This window comes from Macrobrachium nipponense, chromosome 2, assembly GCF_015104395.2.
Source record: "Macrobrachium nipponense isolate FS-2020 chromosome 2, ASM1510439v2, whole genome shotgun sequence".
Taxonomy (NCBI): domain Eukaryota; kingdom Metazoa; phylum Arthropoda; class Malacostraca; order Decapoda; family Palaemonidae; genus Macrobrachium; species Macrobrachium nipponense.
This window is the reverse complement of record NC_087201.1, coordinates 170,586,012-170,609,306: the sequence shown is the minus strand read 5'-3', so window position 1 is coordinate 170,609,306 and position 23,295 is coordinate 170,586,012. Positions and strand designations below refer to the sequence as shown.

Genomic DNA, 23,295 nt, shown 5'->3' with positions numbered 1-23,295 from the left:
TCCATGGATACTGGCTTAAAAAACTTCAAGGCCCTACACCCACGAATAGCAGAACAACTCCAACATTGTATCTCAAATCACCAAGCACCCAAATGGATGACCACAGGAAGAACATCCTTAGTACAAAAAGACAAGAGTAAGAGAAATATAGCCAGTAACTACAGGCCTATCACCTGCCTACCAATAATGTGGAAGTTACTAACAGGTATCATCAGTGAAAGGCTATACAACTACCTAGAGAGACAACACCATCCCCCACCAACAGAAAGGCTGCAGAAGGAATTGTAGGGGCACAAAAGACCAGCTCCTGATAGACAAAATGGTAATGAAGAACAGTAGGAGAAGGAAAACCAACCTAAGCATGGCATGGATAGATTATTAAGAAAGCCTTCGACATGATACCACACACATGGCTAATAGAATGCCTGAAAATATATGGGGCAGAGGAAAATACCACCAGCTTCCTCAAAAATACAATGCGCAACTGGAATACAATACTTACAAGCTCTGGAAAAAGACTAGCAGAGGTTAATATCAGGAGAGGGATCTTCCAGGGCGACTCACTGTCCCCACTACTCTTCGTAGTAGCCATGATTCCCATGACAAAAGTACTACAGAAGATGGATGCCGGGTACCAACTCAAGAAAAGAGGCAACAAAATCAACCATCTGATGTTCATGGACGACATCAAGCTGTATGGTAAGAGCATCAAGGAAATAGATACCCTAATCCAGACTGTAAGGATTGTATCTGGGGACATCAGGATGGAGTTTGGAATAGAAAAATGCGCCTTAGTCAACATACAAAAAGGCAAAGTAACGAGAACTGAAAGGATAAAGCTACCAGATGGAGCAACATCAAACACATAGATGAGACAGGATACAAATACCTGGGAATAATGGAAGGAGGGGAGATATAAAACACCAAGAGATGAAGGAAACGATCAGGAAAGAATATATGCAGAGACTCAAGGCGATACTCAAGTCAAAACTCAACGCCGGAAATATGATAAAAGCCATAAACACATGGGCAGTGCCAGTAATCAGATACAGCGCAGGAATAGTGGAATGGACGAAGGCAGAACTCCGCAGCATAGATCAGAAAACCAGGAAACAAATGACAATACACAAAGCACTACACCCAAGAGCAAATACGGACAGACTATACATAACACGAAAGGAAGGAGGGAGAGGACTACTAAGTATAGAGGACTGCGTCAACATCGAAAACAGAGCACTGGGGCAATATCTGAAAACCAGTGAAGACGAGTGGCTAAAGAGTGCATGGGAAGAAGGACTAATAAAAGTAGATGAAGACCCAGAAATATACAGAGACAGGAGAAAGACAGAAAGAACAGAGGACTGGCACAACAAACCAATGCACGGACAATACATGAGACACACTAAAGAACTAGCCAGCGATGACAATTGGCAATGGCTACAGAGGGGAGAGCTAAAGAAGGAAACTGAAGGAATGATAACAGCGGCACAAGATCAGGCCCTAAGAACCAGATATGTTCAAAGTATGATAGACGGAAATAACATCTCTCCCATATGTAGGAAGTGCAATACGAAAAATGAAACCATAAACCACATAGCAAGTGAATGCCCGGCACTTGCACAGAACCAGTACAAAAAGAGGCATGATTCAGTGGCAAAAGCCCTCCACTGGAGCCTGTGCAAGAAACATCAGCTACCTTGCAGTAATAAGTGGTACGAGCACCAACCTGAAGGAGTGATAAAACGATCAGGCAAAGATCCTCTGGGACTATGGTATCAGAACGGATAGGGTGATACGTGCAAACAGACCAGACGTGACATTGATTGACAAAGTCAAGAAGAAAGTATCACTCATTGATGTCGCAATACCATGGGACACCAGAGTTGAAGAGAAAGAGAGGGAAAAAATGGATAAGTATCAAGATCTGAAAATAGAAATAAGAAGGATATGGGATATGCCAGTGGAAATCGTACCCATAATCATAGGAGCACTAGGCACGATCCCAAGATCCCTGAAAAGGAATCTGGAAAAACTAGAGGCTGAAGTAGCTCCGGGCCTCATGCAGAAGAGTGTGATCCTAGAAACGGCACACATAGTAAGAAAAGTGATGGACTCCTAAGGAGGCAGGATGCAACCCGGAACCCCACACTATAAATACCACCCAGTCGAATTGGAGGACTGTGATAGAGCAAAAAAAAAAAAAAAAAAAAAAAAAAAATAATAATAATAATAATAATAATATTGGAAGGAGACCCTCTTTCAAACAAGTCTTATTGAAAGATATTGCTGCATCAGCTGCATTCAACTTGTAAATAGTCTTCTCTATTTTTCTAATAATAGCTTTCTCTCTGCTACTACAACTGGCGAGTCAATTTCGGGATATTGCTTAAAATATATTTATTTGTTACAGTAAATGAACAAATAGATCAAAACATAAGAAGATCTAGTGGCCACTATATCTACTTATGTTTTGATATATTTGTTCATTTACTGTAACAAATAAATAAATTTTAAGCAATACCCCGAAATTGACTCCTCCTGATGAGTAATATCGGCGCAACACTCGCCAGTTGTAGTAGCAGAGAGAAAGGTATTATTAGAAAAATATGAGAAAGAAAGAGAAATAATCGATGGGTATCAAGACATGAAAATAAAAATAAGGAGATGGGATATGCCAGTGGAAACTGTACCCATAATCATAGGGACACTAGGCACGATACCAAGGTCCCCCAAAAGGAACCTGGAAAACTGGATGTCGAAGTAAGCTCCAGGACTCGTGCAGAAGAGTGTGCTCCTGGAAACAGCGCACATAGTGAGGAAAGCGATGGACTCCTAAGGAGGCAGGATGCAACCCTGTGAACTCCACACAAAAAAAACAAAAAAACACTTAGTCGAATCGGATAATAATAATAATAAACCCCTAACTCACTCGTACCGTATCGTTCCATTCGGTGGCAGATGTCCTCAGAACCTCTTTTACATAAGGCTTATTCCACCTTCAAATCCTGCACAGTCTAGCAGAGGCTTCCCTCTTACCATTAAAACTTTTAAACATCGTCAGCAAGTAATCTGCTATGCTGTACATTCTCAGCATCCTATATGTTGCTAGATTATCGATTACGTCTAGAGCTCTCTCTCTCTCTCTCTCTCTCTCTCTCTCTCTCTCTCTCTCTCTCTCTCTCTCTCTATTTTTTATATATATATATATATATATATATATATATATATATATATATATATATATATATATATATATTGTGTGTGTAATCTATATGAGCGTGTGTTTGTGCATGTAGCCTATAAATTCTGTTTAGGCAGAACATCCTACTGGTTTAAAAATGAATTGCTTTTTTGCGCGAAAACGAATTATTGGACGTCCAATAACTAATTGGTCAGAATATCCATAACGTTGTAATGAATTTAACAGTATGTTAAAAAAAAAAAAAAAAAATTTCCGTCGTCCTTACTCTGGTCATGAGACCATTTTTTTAATGCAAACAAAATTATACAAATTTGAGTGGTATCTTTTGCATTGTTAAAAGGTATTTATAGTTGCTTTGTTTTTTAATACATTTTAATGAATAGGTTTTGTAATCATTGATATTATTCTCTCGTTTTTATCATCTATAGTAAACGTTTATTGACTGATCAAGCTACATAATCTATTGGGCCACGTATTTCAACCACTTCTGTATAGCAATGAAACAATTAGACAAATTTCCATTCACCATTTTATATTTTATCTTTTATTTATTTATGTATTTTTTGTTCTAAATCACGTATTTCTAAACAGGACAGAAACTACCAGGAAGTAAAATATGATTTTTTCCCCAGTAGGCGGGATGGGTAGAGCCTTCAGTGCATCTCACGCGGTGCACTGTAAACATTATTTAAAGCTCCTTGCAGCGTCCCCTCGGTTCCTAGCAGCAGCTTTTGTCATTCCTTTTGCTGTACCTTCTTCCATCTGATTTTCCACCCTCTCTAACAATAATTATTTCACAGTGCAAACTCGATAGGTTTTTCCTCCCGTCACAAATTCCAAACCTCCTTAATACCAATTTCCCTTTCAGCGCCGAATGACCTCATAGATTCCATTCTATGGTATTACGATTTTTTCACGGTAAATAACAAATTCTTAAGATGAATTACAGAAACGTCCCACCATGCAAGGACTGAGAAAGAGAATGTAATAAAAAAAATGGCTGCTGGCCCTGAAAAGCATTCTGCAACTTGCGTGGCAGAAAGAAACATGACCATTTTCGAGATATATAACCTCGACGAGGTTGTCGAGTGGACTCGAATACCTAAAACCGCCAAAGGGAAGAAGAAGAAGAAGAGTAACTCCTGGACATCATTGTTTTCGAAACCAATCGCGGAAATGGGAAGCTGGCTGCTGGAGGAATGGAAATAAAGAGGAGCAAATTTCCCACCTTGTTTAGGAAGCTTTAAAAACAGGGGGGTGGGGGGGGGGGGCGGGCCTGTATGTGAGGGAGGAGACAAATTTCCCCCTTTTTATAGGAAGCTCTTAATAAAAAGGGGTGGGGACTGTATGTGGGAGGGAGACAAAATTTCCTAGGAAAGCTAAAAAAAACAAAGGGGCCCTGTATGTGTGGGAGGGGGACATATTTCCCCTTTTGTTACAGGAAGCTTTAAAAGCGAGGGGGGGGGGTGCTTGTATGTGAGGGGAAAGAGGACATATTTCTCTTTCTTATAGCAGGCTTTTGTCCGGTTTTCACAATTTTGCATTCACGGATTGGAGTCGTTTCACGTGTATCCAAGTTGTGTGTATGTGTGTGTGTGTGTGTGGGTTGATGAATTTTGCATAGGGGTGGAGGATATTGTAATGGGGAAGGTGAAAGATCACTTTGAACGCGAATCATACATATATGGTTTCCATCAGAGTGGAAAAGAAGAGGGAACGCGAAAAACAAAAGAAGAATAAAAAAGAAGAAGATGAAGAAGAAGAACGAAGGCATTCGTAAGGTGAAACCTGACATAGCTGGAAGTTTCATTTCTGAAATAAGTCTAGTAGACATTTTGATATATTGAAAATGAATATCAATCGAATAGATGTCTCGTACGTTCGCTTAGCAGAAAGTTAGAGAGATGAGGAACAGAAAGAGTTGCAGATAATTAGATGTGTGAGTTCATAAGGTATACTAAAATGGGAAGAGTAAAAACACTCACCTTAACCAGTTGATATTACGGAATACCATTTAAAAAAAAATGAAGTTACTACGAGAATACCTTACACTCAAGTCCATCTGCCAATTGACACCTTAAGCAAAAGAATAGACATTGTATAAACACTAAATTTAAAAATGTCAAGGTAATAAAACTTGTCAGTAAAAGAACTTACGTATATGCAGAAACTAAACTCAAATAGATTGTAACAATATTGATTCTGTCTGAATATTTGAGGACAGTTATCAGAGATACATTCAAATCCACTTGGTCATTGAATCTGAAATAATGCAAAAATAAGCAATTCTGTGAATTAACACATTGCCAACCTTCCCTTCTGGCGATGTGAATTAAAATGAGTGAAAAATACATTCAACCATCAATATCAGCAAAAATTTGAACAATCCCGTTTTAATTCAGAAGACGATACACAGATTGTATCTGAACATTAAACTTTGAAACAATACATCACGAATGTTAATGATATTTACGTTCATTAGGGACGTTTGGTGGGATTAATCAGAGAAGTGAATTTAATCAAAAATAGTTTCCAATTACTTAGATCCACCTTAAAGTTCCGTAAGTGAGTTATTTTAATTTCCCGCGAGTTTATTTCACTGCAGTATGGACACACTTTTAGACTGAAATCCATTAGAAATATTATTATTTTTTCAGTAAATGAAACTTATCCACATAGAACAAGCCCGCAGGGTCACTGACTTTGAAATTCAAGCTTCTGAAGAATGTTGATTTCAACCTCCCACCGCGGACCCCACGCTGGAGCGGTAACTGATCATGGTAAAGAGCCAGTAATTTTTCGTCGTCCTGGGGGAGTAGTGAACTCGAAACGCTACCAACCATACCATGTGTTTGATTTTAGTGGGTTGCACTCAACTGGTTTCCAGTATCCACCAGCATTTGATTTCTGACTGCAAATCATTCACTTGTATTCAACATGTTTGTTACATGCATGCAATAAGTTTATTATGTGTTTATGACTTGTCTTACTACAGTGTGGACAGACTTTTAGAATGATAATCCACGGACCAGAATTAAAGGACATCATATAGTGTTCTCACTATCAGTTTGGTTGGAGATGTATGAATATATCCCGTTTCAAATTGTGACTATAGATCGTTCACTTGTATTCAACAAATGTGTGACTTGTATGCAACACATTGTAGATGTGTGTTAATATCATGTCAGTTTAGTTGGCATATGTTTAATTTCAATAGATCAAACATCCCGTTCCCAATGGTCAACTTGCATCCAAAATGTGACTGCAAATTGTTGACTTGTATTCAAAAAGTTTGTAACATGTATGTGATAAGTTACACATTATGTATTTATGACTCATCTTATTGTAGTGTGGACAGACTTTTAGACTAATAATCCACCCAAAATCAAGGATATCATATAGTTTCTTCATTATCAATTTGGTTGCAAATGTATGATTATATTCTCTTTCCAGTTGTGGTTATAGATCGTTGACTTGTATTCAACAAGTTTGTGACATGTATGCCACAATTTGTAGGTATGTGTTAATATCACGTTAATTTGGTTGGCATATATTTATTTTCAATGGATCACATTCATCCCGTTTCCAACGTTCGACCAGCATTTGATTTGCGGCCCCCAAATCATTAACATATAAACAACCTGTTGTTGAAGTGTATGCAATAAGTTGCATATGCTTTTATGACTTCTCTTGCCATAGTGTGGTCAAGAGTTTTAGACTGATAATCCACGGACTAGAATCAAGGACATCATATAGTTTCTTCACTATCAGCTTGGTTGGAAATGTATCTTTATGTCCCGTTTCAAGTTGTGACTATAGGTCGTTCACTTATATTCAACAAATGTGCGATTTGTATGCAACGCATTGTAGATGTGTGTTAATATCATGTGAGTTTAGTTCGTATATGTTTATTTTCAGTGGATCATACATCCCGTTTCCAATGTTTGACCTGCTTCCAAAATTTGACTGCAAATCGTTGACTTGTATTCAAAAAGTTTGTATCATGTATGTGATAAGTTACACATTATGTCATTGAGTTGTATTCAATATATTTCTGATGTATACAATAAGTTGCAGATATTTTTACTGATAATATACACGCTGGGAAAAAAGCACATCATATATTTCCACTGCTATCAGTTTGATTGGCAAATATATGTTTTCCAATGATCGAACCACATCCAGTGTATGACTAAAACTCATTGACATGCATTCGTCTTTGTGATAAGTACCTGACTTGCATTCAACATGTTTGCAGTAATGTATGGAATATGTTGCAAACACGAGTTTATGAATTGGTTATGATGCCTTTGTGGTATGTATAAGATGAGTTGCAGATGATGTGTTTTATGACAACAAATTATTGATTGACTTGTATTCAACATGTTTGTAGTAATGTATGTGATAAGTTGCAAACATGAGTTTATGATATGTTTATGATGTCTTTGTGATATGTACGCGATGAGGCGCAGATGAGTTTTATGAGTACATATCATTGACTTGTATTCAACATGTTTGTAGTAATGTATGCGATAAGTTTCAAACATGAGATTATGATCTGCTTGACTTTAGACTGGTCATCCACAGGCGAGAAATATGAAGGTCATATATATTATATAAGTTTTTTCCAATGGATCGTGTTCATTCCGGTCCCAATATTCGACCAGCATCCAATTCGTGACTTTTCAGTTTGTGATTTGTTTACATCTGCTTCTCAGGTCACCAAGGAGCGCGGGATGTCAGCGGGAGACCTCTTTCACTGTACAGCCCCCTTCTCTCCTGAGGGAGGACGACTCTCGCCCAAGGGCACAGTCTGTTGCCACGATTGGTGAGACCATCGGAACTCTTTAGAAACCCAAAAAATCAAAATAGTTAGGTTTAATCAGTATTGTTGACATTATCAAAACAATCACTCTCTCTCTCGCTTCTTTTGTAAGTCGTTCTGGATGTTTTAATTTTTTTTTTTTTTTCATTCGTTCTGACTTTCGTTTTTCTTTTTTTTAGAGTTCAACAATGGCGTATAGGATTTTTCTTCATGTCCCTTTTTGTCTGTTCATGTTTTTCGTCCCAAGAATCTAAATTCATGTTTTTGTTGTTTTTGTTGTTTTCTTTGTCGTTGATCAAACGTGACTTCAGGACCCTTACGTAATATGCCTGTGACAAACTTGAATGCCTTTGTCTTATTTGTTTTATATTGTTCATATTTTTTTAAAATGTTTTAATAAATCCTATGTATGTATTAAGTGCTTTAAATTGATATATGATAAAAACAACTATATTTTTTGCTTATATAAACGAATAAAGGCTACAGCCCAAGAGAGACAGACTGACAGATATAAATTAGATTTTTTGTGTGTGTTCATAAGCTTCGATTGTTTCCTTCTTTTCTTAATCGTTCTCTTTTTGTCGTTTAGTTTTCTTTTTCAGTTTCTGTTTGAATCTGCATTACAGTCGGGTATGTCAGTTCATATTGCATTTCTCGGTGCAGTGGTAACAGTGCATAATTTCCTTCTGGGCACTTTTGTCCACACCGTGCAACTAAACATCCCCTTATCCATTGCCATTAATGTTTTCGTAACCATAGCTAGAAGTTATTGCCACGCTTCTAAAATGAAAAGAAATACTTAAAAGAAATAAAGCTCGTTCCAATAAGACAGCCAGAGTTGTACGCGAACCTTCCCCCCCTCCTATATGTTAAGTTCTATCTTATTTTTATTTTCCCTCAATTAAAGGTGGTTGATGTGAAAATGTCATTCATGCAGCTTTCATTGTCAGTGTAGATTAGTTACCAAGCAGCATTTTTTTGCAATGTTCTCTTTCTCCCGTCACTGCTTTTCCGTGTTATTTGTTCATAGCCTCCAGCTTCGTTTTATATCAGTGTGCCCTTAGATATAAGGGAACATTTATGCTCAAGGTTGATTTAGATGGATATGCTGTGATGTAAGAACTCCTCTTTAGAGATGCTCCTAGATTTGGTGAGAAAAGTACATAAATGATGGTTTTATTCATTCTATTTTGGATAACTTTGATTAACTTCCTATGAAGGAAGGATTCATTCTTAATAATGATCATAGATTTGGGGATAAAAATGAGAAAGTATTAAGTTTATTCCATCCTTTATAGATAAGTTTGATTAAATTCCTATGAATTAAGGATTCATTCTTAGAAATGATCATAGATTTGGGGATAAAACTTAGAAAGTATTAAGTTTATTCCATCCATTATGGATAAGTTTTATAAACTTCCTATGAGGTAAGGGTTCATTGCTAAAATGTTCTTAGATTTGGGGAAATACTTGGAAATCATAAGTTTATTCCATCCATTATGGATAAGTTTCATAAACTTCCTATGAGGTAAGGGTTCCTTCTTAAAAATTATTCTAGATTTGGTGATAAAAATTTAGAAATTGTATTTATTCCTTTTATTATGGGTTATTTTAATGATTATGTTTTGAAAAAAGGTTTGCTTAATGAAAATGTTGCCCGATTTGGTGAGAAAAATCCACAAATTACAACTTTTCTTTTTTCTTTTTTGGAGAAATGCTGAAAGAATTTGTTCGAACATAGATTATAAAAGATGTCAGTAAATCTTATAATTATAGATCTAATCAGTTTTAGTGAAAAAATTGAGTAAACAACAAACTTTCACTTGGGGCCATTTTCTTCCTCACACAGCTGGTCAGCACCCTGCCACTGACGTCTACAGGGCTTCTTCAGAGCCCCGCGAGAGCCCCCTGGGCCAGAAACTAGTCGGGGACGGCAACGAGAGGCCGAACGGATGGGCCACCTTCGTCGGAGACGTGCCCGAACCCCCGCCCCCACCGAGGACGTCCACGCTGCGAAGGGAGAAGAAGGTGACCATCCTCGACGAGGCCGTCCACAGGTTATGATGCTGAGCTGCTTCTTCCTGCTCCTCCTCTCGCCTTTCCCCCCCAAGACGAAGAAAGAGCGAAGGAATTGAAGGTCAAACCGAAGACTACTACTACTGCTAATACTACTACCATTCCCGCGAGCCTCTGGTGCAAAAGGGGGGAGCTGCGTTTAGTGCCACCAGCCCCTTCGGGACGAGCGTAGAAACCTAAGCAAAAGACGGCAAAATACCGTATAAACATAAACGAGAGACACTAAACGTAAACAAAATCGTAAATCGGAAGTAGTCTTCAGTTTTGCCCGAGTGAAAATAAGAAACAGTCGATAAAAGTCATAGAAAGAAACTCTTCCTCTGTGAAGTCTTCGCGCTAATTCTCTCAATTCAGTCCTAAGTTCACCGGACGAACCCCGGATAGCCACAGCCACTTCCAGCTGGAAAGGACGAGGTTCCAGGCCGTGCTGAGCTTCTCACCAGTTTCCAGAGCTCTGGAAAGTCCCGGTGGAGTGTGTTTACAGAATTAGAAAGTCCAAGCCCTCCAATGGATTCGCTCAAGAACGTTTGACTCGTATTGTTTCGAAGTGAACAATGTAGAACACTCCAGAGTGAAATCGTTTTTATGTTGTTAATGGAAATCGTAGATGAAAACGGCGTGTTTATCGTTACTTTTACCGCTCAGCCGGAGTAAAAAATGTGCAAAATAAAGATGTGAAAAAGCGATGTTTTGTCTCTTCACACGATTCGGATTGTTGGTAGTCGTCTCGTCACTGTTGGCACGTTATGTTTTACAGAATATTTCATTTGCACGTGACTATTGGCAAGTCGTTTTCGGAGCTAATCGGAGATTATACGAAGCAGAAAGAAGAAAGAAGACTCACTATATAGTCCCGGCAGTGGAATATAATAATAATATTAATGATTACAATAATTAGTGATGTACAAAAATGTGATAAACGAAAGAAATTAATCTGTATAGACCCTTCATAGTTTGTAGCAAGAGAATTAACGGAAATATGGCATAATATCTTTTTATATCAGTCCCCCGCGGGCCTCTGAAACGAAAGGCCTACCAGACAGAAAATTAACAATAGTAATATAGATAGTTTTTATCTAATGTGACGGTCTTTTCTGTTGTCTACGGTTGTGTACCTTCAGCTCTGTCTCTGCGGACCAGAGAATTCACTCGTTCGGCTTCGAAATACACTGAAAAAAACAAAAAACAAAAAAACAACAACAACAAGGATTCCTAGTCGAAGAAAAGGGTTAGGAATGTCTTTCGATCATTCAAGACACTACAGACTGATGTAAAAATCACCAACAGAACTAAAATTCTACATTTGAAAAAAAAAGAAGAAAGAAATCAAGCCGTATGAACTTCGGAGAAAACAAATGAAAACGTTGTTTGTAATTTTCACATCATATTTATTGCTTGAATATATTTTGGAAGCCTATTTATCTATGTGCAGCAATATGTGTTTCCTAAAGCCTTCAGTGGCCAGCGTAACCAACACCCCCTCCCCCACCCACCCCCCATCAACCCCTCGTCTCCAGCTTCCTCGAAAATAATAAAACCAACCTGATCTAACTCCAGACAAATCCTTAAACTGTCAGGACCCACCTACCTAACTAATTACCTACCCCTCTCCTTCCCCACACCAATCCCCTAAAAAAAACCACGTCAACAATAAAAAACTAAAAAACACCCCCACCCCCTCTCCCCTAACCCCAAAGACCCTCTTTGTAGTTCTTTGACTTCATTAGACTTGGCGTCTGGTAATGATGTTCTTGTTTCTATCAAGGGAATGTGTCAGAACTGTATATCATCTCACCTGTGGGACTGAGTGGACCATATCAAAGGAAATCCAAAAGTGAAAGTATCTGTGAGCGTATGTGCATATACGTGTGTATGTGTGTGTGTGTGTATGTGTGAGGTTTATGTGTGTGAATGTATGTATGTGTGTGTTTTTGTCGTAACTGATTTCCTATGGCAAGGGAGCAAGAAAAGGTCGACATCATCAACTCTCATACAATTCCGTTCATAATATATACTATATATATATATATATGATATATATATATATATATATATATATATATATATATAGTATATATATACATATATATATATAATATGTATGTATATATATATATATATATATATATATATATATATATATATATATATATGTTTCTTTCTTTCTTTGATTTTTTCAGGACGGGATTTTTACCTAACGAGAGGTACTGCTTGAGAATGTCGAATTACTGACAGTGTTATTCCATGTAAATAATGATAACAGTGATTACTAGCTGTCATGATACCGAGCCTTTATTTTCGACGAGGCTTCTGGTTATTAATTTGACGTCAAATATTTTCTTCCACAAGTGATAGCTACACGAGTGTAACGAAACCACCAACCATTCCACAGTGTCGTACAAACAGGAGGATTTAGTGGACTTACGTATTTGTTCAGGATATTAAAACCAAAACAGTACACGGTCAGTCAATATTCATATTTCTATAATAGCTATACACATAAAAGGATAATATATCAGTTAATCAGTCAACTAATTGTAATGATCATGGATGCCAGGTGGCAAGAAATTCAGGAAGAGACGTTTGGCACCTTAACATGCCAAATATTTCGACTCCACCACAAACATAGATCGATTTCAGCTATCAGAATAAACATACATTTGACCTTGTCACATCCATCATTGAATTAATGATCAAACAGTCAGTACCACTCAGTCGAGATTGGAATAGACAATCCTAATTCTGCCAAATTACTCTGCCATAGAGAACACGAAATTTCTTTAAAACAATCTAGGGGAATGAGGGGGCCACATAGATACATTACCACTTCAATATCATCAAGAAAAAAAAAACGTTCCCACATAGAAGCAGATACGATGGTTTTAGAGCAGCTTACTTTTTCCATACCCTTTTAATTTAAATTTGTTTTGTCATTTGTTTTTCTTTTTCGTCAGACAGCCTATTCTAAGTGTATGTGAATTACTCTGAGGAAGAAAAAAAATATCAAACATTGTTTTCACAACATTCCCACTAACATGACGTTTGTCAGTATTAGAGAGATTCTGAGGTAGAGAATAAAATACTTTAAAAAGAATAAAAAAAAGAAGAAGTTGAGATGATGGCCACACGACATTGTGGTACCTACTTTTTGTAAAGAAACTCTGTTCCGTGAATAAAAATAAGGAGATGAAAGGTGGGTGTTTCATTTACTGACCTTCATCTTGGATGTGGACTATAGTTGATGTTTTATGCGCTGGAGAATACGCCAGCAATTATAACCGCTCTTGCAAGTAAGTGCTCTTGGTTGCATGTTTCAGCTCTTTATACAGTATCTTTATGTTCTACAGACATATGTAACTGAAAAAGAGATTTAGTTAGTAATATGCAATATATATATATATATATATATATATATATATATATATATATATATATATATATATATATATATATATATATATATATATAAAGAAGCGTTATAAGCACTGTATCCGTGCACTAAAATACTGTATTGTAGGAACCCCGCCACTAAAATCAGAAAAAAATTTAAATTTATCATTTAAGCTTTCGGAGAGTACATCTTCTCCCTCTTTCAGAAATAGAAAAAAAATTAAATGAATCTAAAATATTTTTCCCAAAATTTTAGTGGGCTTCATACAACATTTTATATATACTATATATATATATAGATATATATATATATATATATATATATATATATATATTATATATATGGTATATAGATATATATTACTTCTAGGGCACAATTTTTCACGGATACAACATTCATTGAATAGAATGGCTTTCTCACTGTTAACCAGCTTTTTTTGAAATTGCTGCAAACCAAACCTTACGGCCTCTTTGGTAATGAAAAATAGTACGGCCCCATCGACGGAGAAAGAGGTTAAATCTGATATAGTATACAAGTTGTCTGTGCTGACGAGCAATGTCAGTCCCCCCCCCCAAATTGCTATATCGGACACACAACCACCACACTCAAACGTCGCATGCAGGCCCACAGAAACCAAGAGCCATTCATCAGCACTTTGTGGATACCACAATAAAAAACCATCATTACAAGAACTTCTCACAAACACCAAAATAATACACAAGGAAGGCAACTACAATCGTTTATTGATATCAGAAGCAGTCAGCATCGCAATGCAACGTCCCAGCCTTAACATCCAACGTGAGGCAGACCGATCTTTGCCCTCGTGTAGGAGGCAGACCTTCAACCGCGTGGAACAAAACCCCCACACGCGGACAGGAGCGCACACTGACTTTCAGTGAATTAAACATATATGTAATTAATATATATTTATGTATAATGTGTATATAATAACTTACTTTCAACTTTTTTATATAATTTCTGTTGTTAACATATTCATTTATTTGTCTTATTTTATGTTTCACTATAGTCTTTTGTAAATACTTAAAACTAGGTATCTGGCAATTGTACTACCTTTCCGTCCTCATGACGTCACAAAACGCATGTAGGCTCATATTTGTATCTTTACGGGCTGCTCTGTGAGCAAGAGCCCGTGCTGACACAAGGTCAGCTAAATCAAAAACAACATATTTGTATCAGTATGCTTGAAAACGTCAATATATAGGTTGACGAAACAGCTGTCGCGTGTAAAAAAAAAATACTGGAGTAAATGGAAGAACCCCATTATGTGTCCATTAGTAACCTGAACAATGAAGTAAAGAAAATAATTAGAAAATATGAAGCAATTTCAAAAAAAGCTGGTTAACAGTGAGAAAGCCATTCTATTCAATGAATATATATATATATATATATATATATATATATATATATTATATATATATATATATATATATATATATATATATATAGAATAACATTTTTTTCGCATTATTGCACTTAGAAGATCAATTCAGGACCATTATGAGTCAAATATCCCCCTCGGAACTTGGGGGACACATTTCTCACCGTTGCTGAGAGCTGTTAAATTAAAACTTTTTCTATAAAGGCAGACGACTTCCTGCCTCCAAGAAATTATTGTGCGAATTTGTTCTGGCCTAATGAGAGGCCCCAGACTTTCGTGTTTGTTTTCCTGGACTTATTAAGGAAAGACTCTTGGGAATTCTCGTGAGGGCCTCTCATTTCATGCCAAGACATCGCGAAGGAGATGCAATATATCGCCCAGTTGAAGCGTGAGTTGGGAAATTAATATTTATGAAAATCTGTAATCGAGAGAGAGATAAAGATTCGTCAAAAGTGTGATATTGCAATGCACTCATATACTATACAGATTTCCTGTTACCTCATAAATTCAATTTTAGACTTTCATGTTCCAATGATACTATTTATATTCCTGGCAAAATTATGTTTGACAACGAAACTTAGCATAGCTTTTTAATTTTCATTCACCGGATTTTTTGTTAAAATAGACTTATGCTTTACAGATTTCCTGTTACCTCATAATTCTATATTTTAAGACATACAAGTTCTGATAACTATTCATTTATATTCTTGGCAAAATTATGTTTGACAACGAAACCCAGCATATCTTTTTTTTTTCATTTTTATTTTCATTACACTCATATTATGCTTTCGGATTTCCTGTTACCTCATAATTCTACTTTAAGACATACAAGTTCTAATAATAATTCATTTAGATTCCTTGCAAAATTGTTTGACAACGAGACCTACATAGCATTTTTATTTCATTCTCTGGTATTTTTATTAAACTCGGCTCCGAGGATGAGGTAGAAGCCCTTCGACAGCGGTTTCTGCGTCACAGCGCACTCAGCTTCACCGTCGAGTACAGCAGCAACGATCGGCTCCCCTTCCTCGACGTCCTTGTCACGAAGACGAATCAGAAGCTAGCGACAACAGTATACACCAAAGCTACGAACCTTGGACTTTGTCTAAATGGAGATAGCGAGTGTCCTGCACGGTTCAAGACCACCACCGTCAGGGCCTTCGTCAGGAGGGCCCTCTCGCACTGTTTGACGTGGCAAGATACGCACTTCGAACTCGACCGAGCATCCTAGATGCTGATTAATAATAGGTACTTTAATAAACTCGTAAACCGAGAAACACGATCCGCCCTTGACAAGTGGTACATGGCGGAGGAAGAGAGAAGGAACATTCCACCCCCGAAGAATATAAAACTTTTCTACAAAGCCTTCATGCACCACCAATACAAGGAGGACGAAGCAGCCATGAAGAAAATAATAGAGGAACACGTCCGCCCTATGGAGGAAGGGAAGAGAGTGTCCCTTATTATTTACTATAGGAATCGGCGTACCAAGGACCTCCTGATGAAGAACTACCCCTCCCCGCCCGTAGGAGACCCCCTAAAGCAGTCCAACGTTGTCTACCGATACATATGCCCCGCTCAAGGATGCCCTGGGATTTACATCGGCATGACGACGATGCGCCTGTCTAAAAGGATCTCCTGCCACGCCCAGGAGGGCGCCATTAGGCAGCACGCCCTTGCAGTACACCAGCAAGACATCACAAGAGACGACCTCATCAGGATTGTCAAAATCATCGGGAGAGCCCCTGACCCACGACGTCTGCGCCTCCTAGAAGCGCTGCTCATCCTTGAGCGAAAATCTCCCCTTAATACCACTCAAGAAGCGTTCCTGATACCGACGTGAGTGAATAAAACAAACACCGGACATGAAACACATCCTGAGAACAATACCAAGGGTGAACGTCACTCAGGTAGAACCCAATCAAGAGGCTTCCAGTGATACCCCCCGCCTGAGAAGGTCTGCAAGACTCGTAAACGCTTGCCGTATCAGTCACCTTCCCAGGAACCAATGAAAACTCAACCTGCCGGAGAGGTTTTCTATACCGTACTCGAGAGCCCGCAACATTGCGATATAAGAAGAAGGACTCGCCACTCGAATCAACGTTACACGTTACGTCATCCTTGCGCTATATTATTGGTCATTATATAATCTCGAGCAGCTCGTCTTGTCGAACTTAAGACGATGGCAGAAAAGCGGCCGTCGTCTCATGGCTCCCAGCAGGTCGACCCGCCCCCCCTCGACGATCAGGGCTTCCAGAAAGTCCAGAAGAAAATAAAAAAGCCCTCAACAGTGTCATTGACCTTTCCAAACCCTCGACGCCTCCAGCACCTACCATGACGACTCAGGCACTCCCTAGATTCAAAACAACATCCCAAGAACACCAGACTTCGTATGCAGCAGTCTTAGCACTTGAGAAAAAATACCCAAATGCACAACTCCAAGCCCGACCGAATCTGAAAGGGGAATTTATTATTACCCCGAAAGACAAACAGTCGGCAGACCTCCTGAAGAACGATCCTTTATGCCTCCTTTTGTACCCAGCTGAAAAGATATGGAAAGCAATGATTTGCAAAGTCCCTAAATATGTGACTATTGAACGAATTCTCGAAGTACCAGGCATATTGACCGCTTCACGTTGCTCAGTGAAGAATAGAGATGGAACTGAAGAAGAAACTAAAAAAAATCGAAGCTACTTTTAAAGGCAAAATCCCAGACTTCATCAGCCTTGGGATCCTTGGAAGCTATAAGACCGAAGCCTTTATCCCCGAACCTCTCAGGTGTTTCAAGTGCCAGAGGTTTGGGCATCACAGGAGGGAGTGCACGGCCCAGCATGTCTGCGGTATTTGCAGTCAAAAGCATGAAACTGATATTTGCCTTGTCAAATTTAAAGCAAAGGGCCACACTGTTGCCCGATGCCCAAACTGCCACCAGTCACATCATGCATGGTTCAAGGGGTGCCCTGTCAGACTGGAAAAAATCTGGAGGATGAAGGGCATTTCCCCCACCGCCAGCAAGACCTCTAGAACGACAACCATCGCCCCCAAGACGACCACCATGTGAACCACGAATCGACCACCTCCACCACAAACTCTTCAACCTTCCCCTGCAGAACACCCCAAACCTCGTCATTATATCCCCAACCCCTCATCCTTTCCTTCCCTTCCCTCCCTCCAACCTCCCAATCCCCTTCCAACTCCCCCGACCCCTAAGTTTATTCCCTCAACCACTGCATCATCGATTCCTGCCTTACGTGTTGAGGCAGCAACTCAAACTGAAGAATTCGACGAAATCACCGAAGAAATGGCGACAGAAGGACCCCCATACAGTGAGGCAACAACCCAGACCGAAGAAAAGCCAGTGAAACAAGTGGAGTGTCAGACCCACAATTTATCCACAGCGTTTTTCAAGCTAGCGATGCATGAAAAATACACCAACAAGGTTCTTCTCACCAGCCAAGAATTTTTTGAATTACTATAGGATATTGTCATTGATGCAAGACAAAGTAATTGAACTTCCCTGGCAAAGAAAGTACATACTGAATATACCAAATCCAAGAGTGTACTACTACCAGATTTCCTCCTCGAACCAGAGTACCGTGTTGATCGAAGAAGACACGCACATTAATTGCTCTACTGATTAGTGGGTAATTATCCTTTTTTACTACTCATTATCCTTCCTTTCCCCCTCCGGTTTTCGGCCGCCTCACGTCTAACGACCGAATATTTCAACTGTCACTCTAACTACCGCTTAGGCTTTTGTTTACTTTTGTTTTGCTTTCTCTAAAACTTATAATATTTCGTTTTTCTCTCGTCGAATCTCTATTACTAACGATCGGCGCTTTTTTTCTATTATCGTAAAGTGAAATATGGTACTTGAACTCCATAGAGTTATGTGTTTTTTTTCCGTTTTTCTACGACTATAAATTTTTCGATTTCCTTACTGGCTATCTCTGACTAGCCAGGACTCGCTACTATCGATCTTTATCTTCTACTAATGGGTACCTTAGGGTTTAAAGGGGTTTGTAACCTTGCCTGTTCACCTTTCCTTTCTTTTTTCAAATCATACCATCTCACATGCATAACCCATAGAATCATAAATAAAGGCTCACCTCATATCCTTAAAATCACCATCAAAACAATTCAAATGACCTACGGGCTGCTCTGTGAGCAAGAGCCCGTGCTGGCATAAAGCCAGCTTAATCTTAAACAACAACAACAACCACTCAAATTCAGTCCCTCAGCAGTCATTGCTTGATAATGTCCTGCGGATCAGGAAGAAACGTCGCGTTGGAGACAGAGAGAGAGAGAGAGAGAGAGAGAGAGAGAGAGAGAGAGAGAGAGAGAGAGAATTGTATAAGCAATAATAAACCAAATGACTCAACCGAATTTTACCATGCCCTTTGGTGCGTTGCTCGCCAGTCTAAGCAACAACGAGAAAGCCGTCATCAGAACAATAGAGAAGACTCTCTACAAGATTAGTAGTGCAGAAGCAGCAATCATTTTTAACAAAATATTATTATTATTATTATTATTTATTTTCAATTCCTTGCAAAATCCAGTCTTTTCTTTTATGTGTAAAGATTTTTTTATAGTTTTCATTATATTATTATTATTATTTCAGTAGATGAAACCTATTCACATGGAACAAGCACACCAAGGTGACCATTGATTTAAAAGTTAAGCATCTGACTCTTAAGGGTCTACAACGTTCTACTTCAACACCTGGGGTAAAAAAAGGTAAAGTACTGGAATAATTATTTTGACACTAAGTCTATAAAGCACTGGAATGATTAATTTTGTCAGTAAGTCTATTTGTTCTTAATTTCTGAGGTACAGTAACAAAGGTCACTTTCCCTGAGGATCTGAAAACTTATTTGAACATGAAATGGAGAGGTGACCAATTACCTGTGCCTACAGGTAGCTATCTCATAAAGCGTTTATTGGTGATATAATATAAACTATTTTTTTCAGTTTCGTCAAATTTTTTTTTATAAGGCTACGAAAAACGGAAGTATGACATTTTATTTGTTGTAAAATAGCTAAAAGGCTTTATATTATTTAGAGAGAGTAAACAGTTTAGCTGACATTGTAAGTTTAAGTATAACTGAATTTAACCAGACCACTAAGCTGTCTAACAGCTCTCCCAGGGCTTGCCCGAAGGATTAGATATTTTTACCTAGCTAGGAAACAATTGGTTACCCAGCAACGGGACCTACAGCATATTGTGAGATCCGAACCACATCATATCGAGAAATGAATTTCTAATCACCAGAAACAAATTCCTCTGATTCCACGTTGGCAGACAGGGAATCGAACTCGGGACTAGTGAATCGGTAGGCGAGCACGTAAACCACTCGTCCAATGAAGAATTATAGTAGATTCGCATCAACGTGCATTTGATGTCTAGGCCAGTCCCTTACGACGCTCCTGATTGGCTGTTGATAAGCAAATGACAGGGTTGGAGACTCAGTCTTTCTTGAGAGTTCGCTTAGGCAGGATGTATGTTCCACCTCTCCTGATGGATACTTTTGAAAGACGTATCCCTCAAGAGAGGTAGAACATATATCCTACCCATGTGAACTCTCTCGAGAGTGAGTTTCCAGCCCTGTGATTGGCTTATCAACAACCAATTAGGAGCGTCGTAAGGGACTGGCCCTAGACATCAAATGCAAGGTTGATGTGAAACTACTATAGCGGACATTGCAACATCATGGCATGCATTCTGTAAGTAAAATACCGAATTTTTCTATTAGGAAACATATCGGAAAAGGAGATAGAATGTTATTACCTGCACGAGAACTATCTTTTACCAGCTAAGCAAAATATAGCAAACGTTTGAAAGCAATAACCTTCTATGAGAGGTAGTATATAACTTCCGAACCAGAAAGGCATATGTAACAACCATTTTAACATTTTACTCATTAGATTATAGTGTCCGTATTTTTCGATTTTTTTTATTATGTATAAGCTTCAGTTAGGGATTTTTGTACCGTGACTTTTATTTTATCGTGAAATAATATGCCAAAATAAACTTTGAAAGCCTAACTCAGATTCATGTTAAGTGAGTTGAAGTATGTACTAAACTCACTACTCCGAAGATAAATAGTGCATGGTTGTATAAAAATGCATAATTATATATATACATACATATATGTATATATTATATATATATATATATATATATATATATATATATGTATATTATATATATATATATATATATATATAATATATATATATATATATATATATATATATATATATATATATGAGTTTATCACATCATCGTGATTCATACAGACGCATTAACCTACAGATGTCCTTCAATATCTAACAAGCTGTACCTTGGAATTAGTATATTATCATATATGTTAAATGAAGGGGAATTTTTTAATTGATAAGGAATAAGATATTAAGGGACACTTGCAGCTCAATGCGCATATATATACAGGCAGTCACCGGGTTACAACGGGGTTCCATTCTTGAGATGCGTTGTAACCTGAAGATCGTCGTAAGCCGGAAAATCACCAAAAATCCTAAGAAAACCTTACTTTTAATGCTTTGGGTGCATTGAAAACTATGTAAAGTGCATTCTTATTGCATTTTGCATTAAAAAACTAGAAATATTGATTATTTTGCATTTTTGGTGTCATATTTATATATATATATGTGTGTGTGTGTAAAGGAAATTAAAGTAATGCACAGCATTCATAACTACGATGACAATAATATAACAAGGTACAATGTATGTACATGATAATGACTGGCTAATTGCACATAATTACGTGAAAACTCAAGGAAATCGTGATTACTATTTGCCCAGCACTAATTAATTGCTCAAACATTTTTCCACCGTCTTCCTCTTGCCTGAATAATTCATCAAGCGATGCCCTCCTAACCAGACAAGAGGTTGCCTGTGTTTGGACAGTTCTCGAGTATAGCTAAGTTCGGAGGACTTCAGCGTAAAGTTTGATTAAGACGGATTTCTTCACTGTAAAGGCAAACTATTATTATTGCTTTTTTTGTTTATCTCAGTTATCCTATTCGACAGGGTGTTGGATTTTGTGGTGTAGGGTTCCGGGTTGCATCCTACCCCCTTAGGAGGTTTTTTGTCTATCTCAGCCATCCTATTCTATGGGTGGTTTTTAAAGTGAGGGGTTCCTGGTTGCATCCTTCCTCCTTAGGAGTCCATCTCTTTTCTCACTATGTGCTCTTTTTCTAGGAGCACACTATTCTGCATGAGTCCTAAGAGCTACTTCGGCATCTAGTTTTTCCAGGTTCATTTTCAGGGATCTTGGGAGCGTGTCAAGTGTCTCTCTGATTATGGGTACAATTTCCACTGGCATATCTCATATCTTTCGTATTTTTTCTCTTTCTTAAGATTATTATTATTATTATTATTATTATTATTTTTTTTTTTTTTTTTTTTTTTTTTTTTTTTTTGCTCTATCACAGTCCTCCAATTCGACTGGGTGGTATTTATAGTGTGGGGTTCCGGGTTGCATCCTGCCTCCTTAGGAGTCCATCACTTTTCTTACTATGTGTGCCGTTTCTAGGATGACACTCTTCTGCATGAGTCCTGGAGCTACTTCAGCCTCTAGTTTTTCTAGATTCCTTTTCAGGGATCTTGGGATCGTGCCTAGTGCTCCTATGATTATGGGTACGATTTCCACTGGCATATCCCATATCATCCTTCTTATTTCTATTTTCAGATCTTGATACTATCCATTTTTTCCCTCTCTTTCTCTTCAACTCTGGTGTCCCATGGTATTGCTACATCAATGAGTGATACTTTCTTCTTGACTTTGTCAATCAACGTCACGTCTGGTCTGTTTGCACGTATCACCCTATCCGTTCTGATACCATAGTCCCAGAGGATCTTTGCCTGATCGTTTTCTATCACTCCTTCAGGTTGGTGCTCGTACCACTTATTACTGCAAGGTAGCTGATGTTTCTTGCACAGGCTCCAGTGGAGGGCTTTTGCTACTGAATCATGCCTCTTTTTGTACTGGTTCTGTGCAAGTGCCGGGCATTCACTTGCTATGTGGTTTATGGTTTCATTTTTTCGTATTGCACTTCCTACATATGGGAGAGATGTTATTTCCGTCTATCGTTCTTTGAACATACTGGTTCTTAGGGCCTGATCTGTGCCGCTGTCATCATTCCTTCAGTTTCCTTCTTAGCTCTCCCCTCTCTAGCCATTGCCAATTGTCATCGCTGGCTAGTTCTTTAGTCTGTCTCATGTATTGTCCGTGCATTGGTTTGTTGTGCCAGTCCTCTGTTCTGTCTGTCTTTCTGTCTCTGTATATTTCTGGGGGTCTTCGTCTACTTTTATCAGTCTTCCTTACCCATGCACTCCTTTAGCCACTCGTCTTCACTGGTTTCAGATATTGCCCCAGTGC

The 23,295-nt window shown here is 38.3% G+C and overlaps 1 protein-coding gene across 1 annotated transcript in view; it reads left to right on the top strand.

The window, feature by feature from the left end:
- Positions 1-12,125, top strand: part of LOC135221374 (uncharacterized) — a 42,576-nt gene extending 30,451 nt beyond the window's left edge. Inside the window, exons 11-13 of the mRNA XM_064259173.1 lie at positions 6,656-6,718; positions 7,921-8,030; positions 9,877-12,125. Of these exons, the coding sequence (XP_064115243.1) occupies positions 6,656-6,718; positions 7,921-8,030; positions 9,877-10,091 (388 nt within the window). The 3' untranslated portion in view covers positions 10,092-12,125. The remainder of the gene's footprint in view (positions 1-6,655; positions 6,719-7,920; positions 8,031-9,876) is intronic.
- Positions 12,126-23,295: the final 11,170 nt, after the last annotated feature.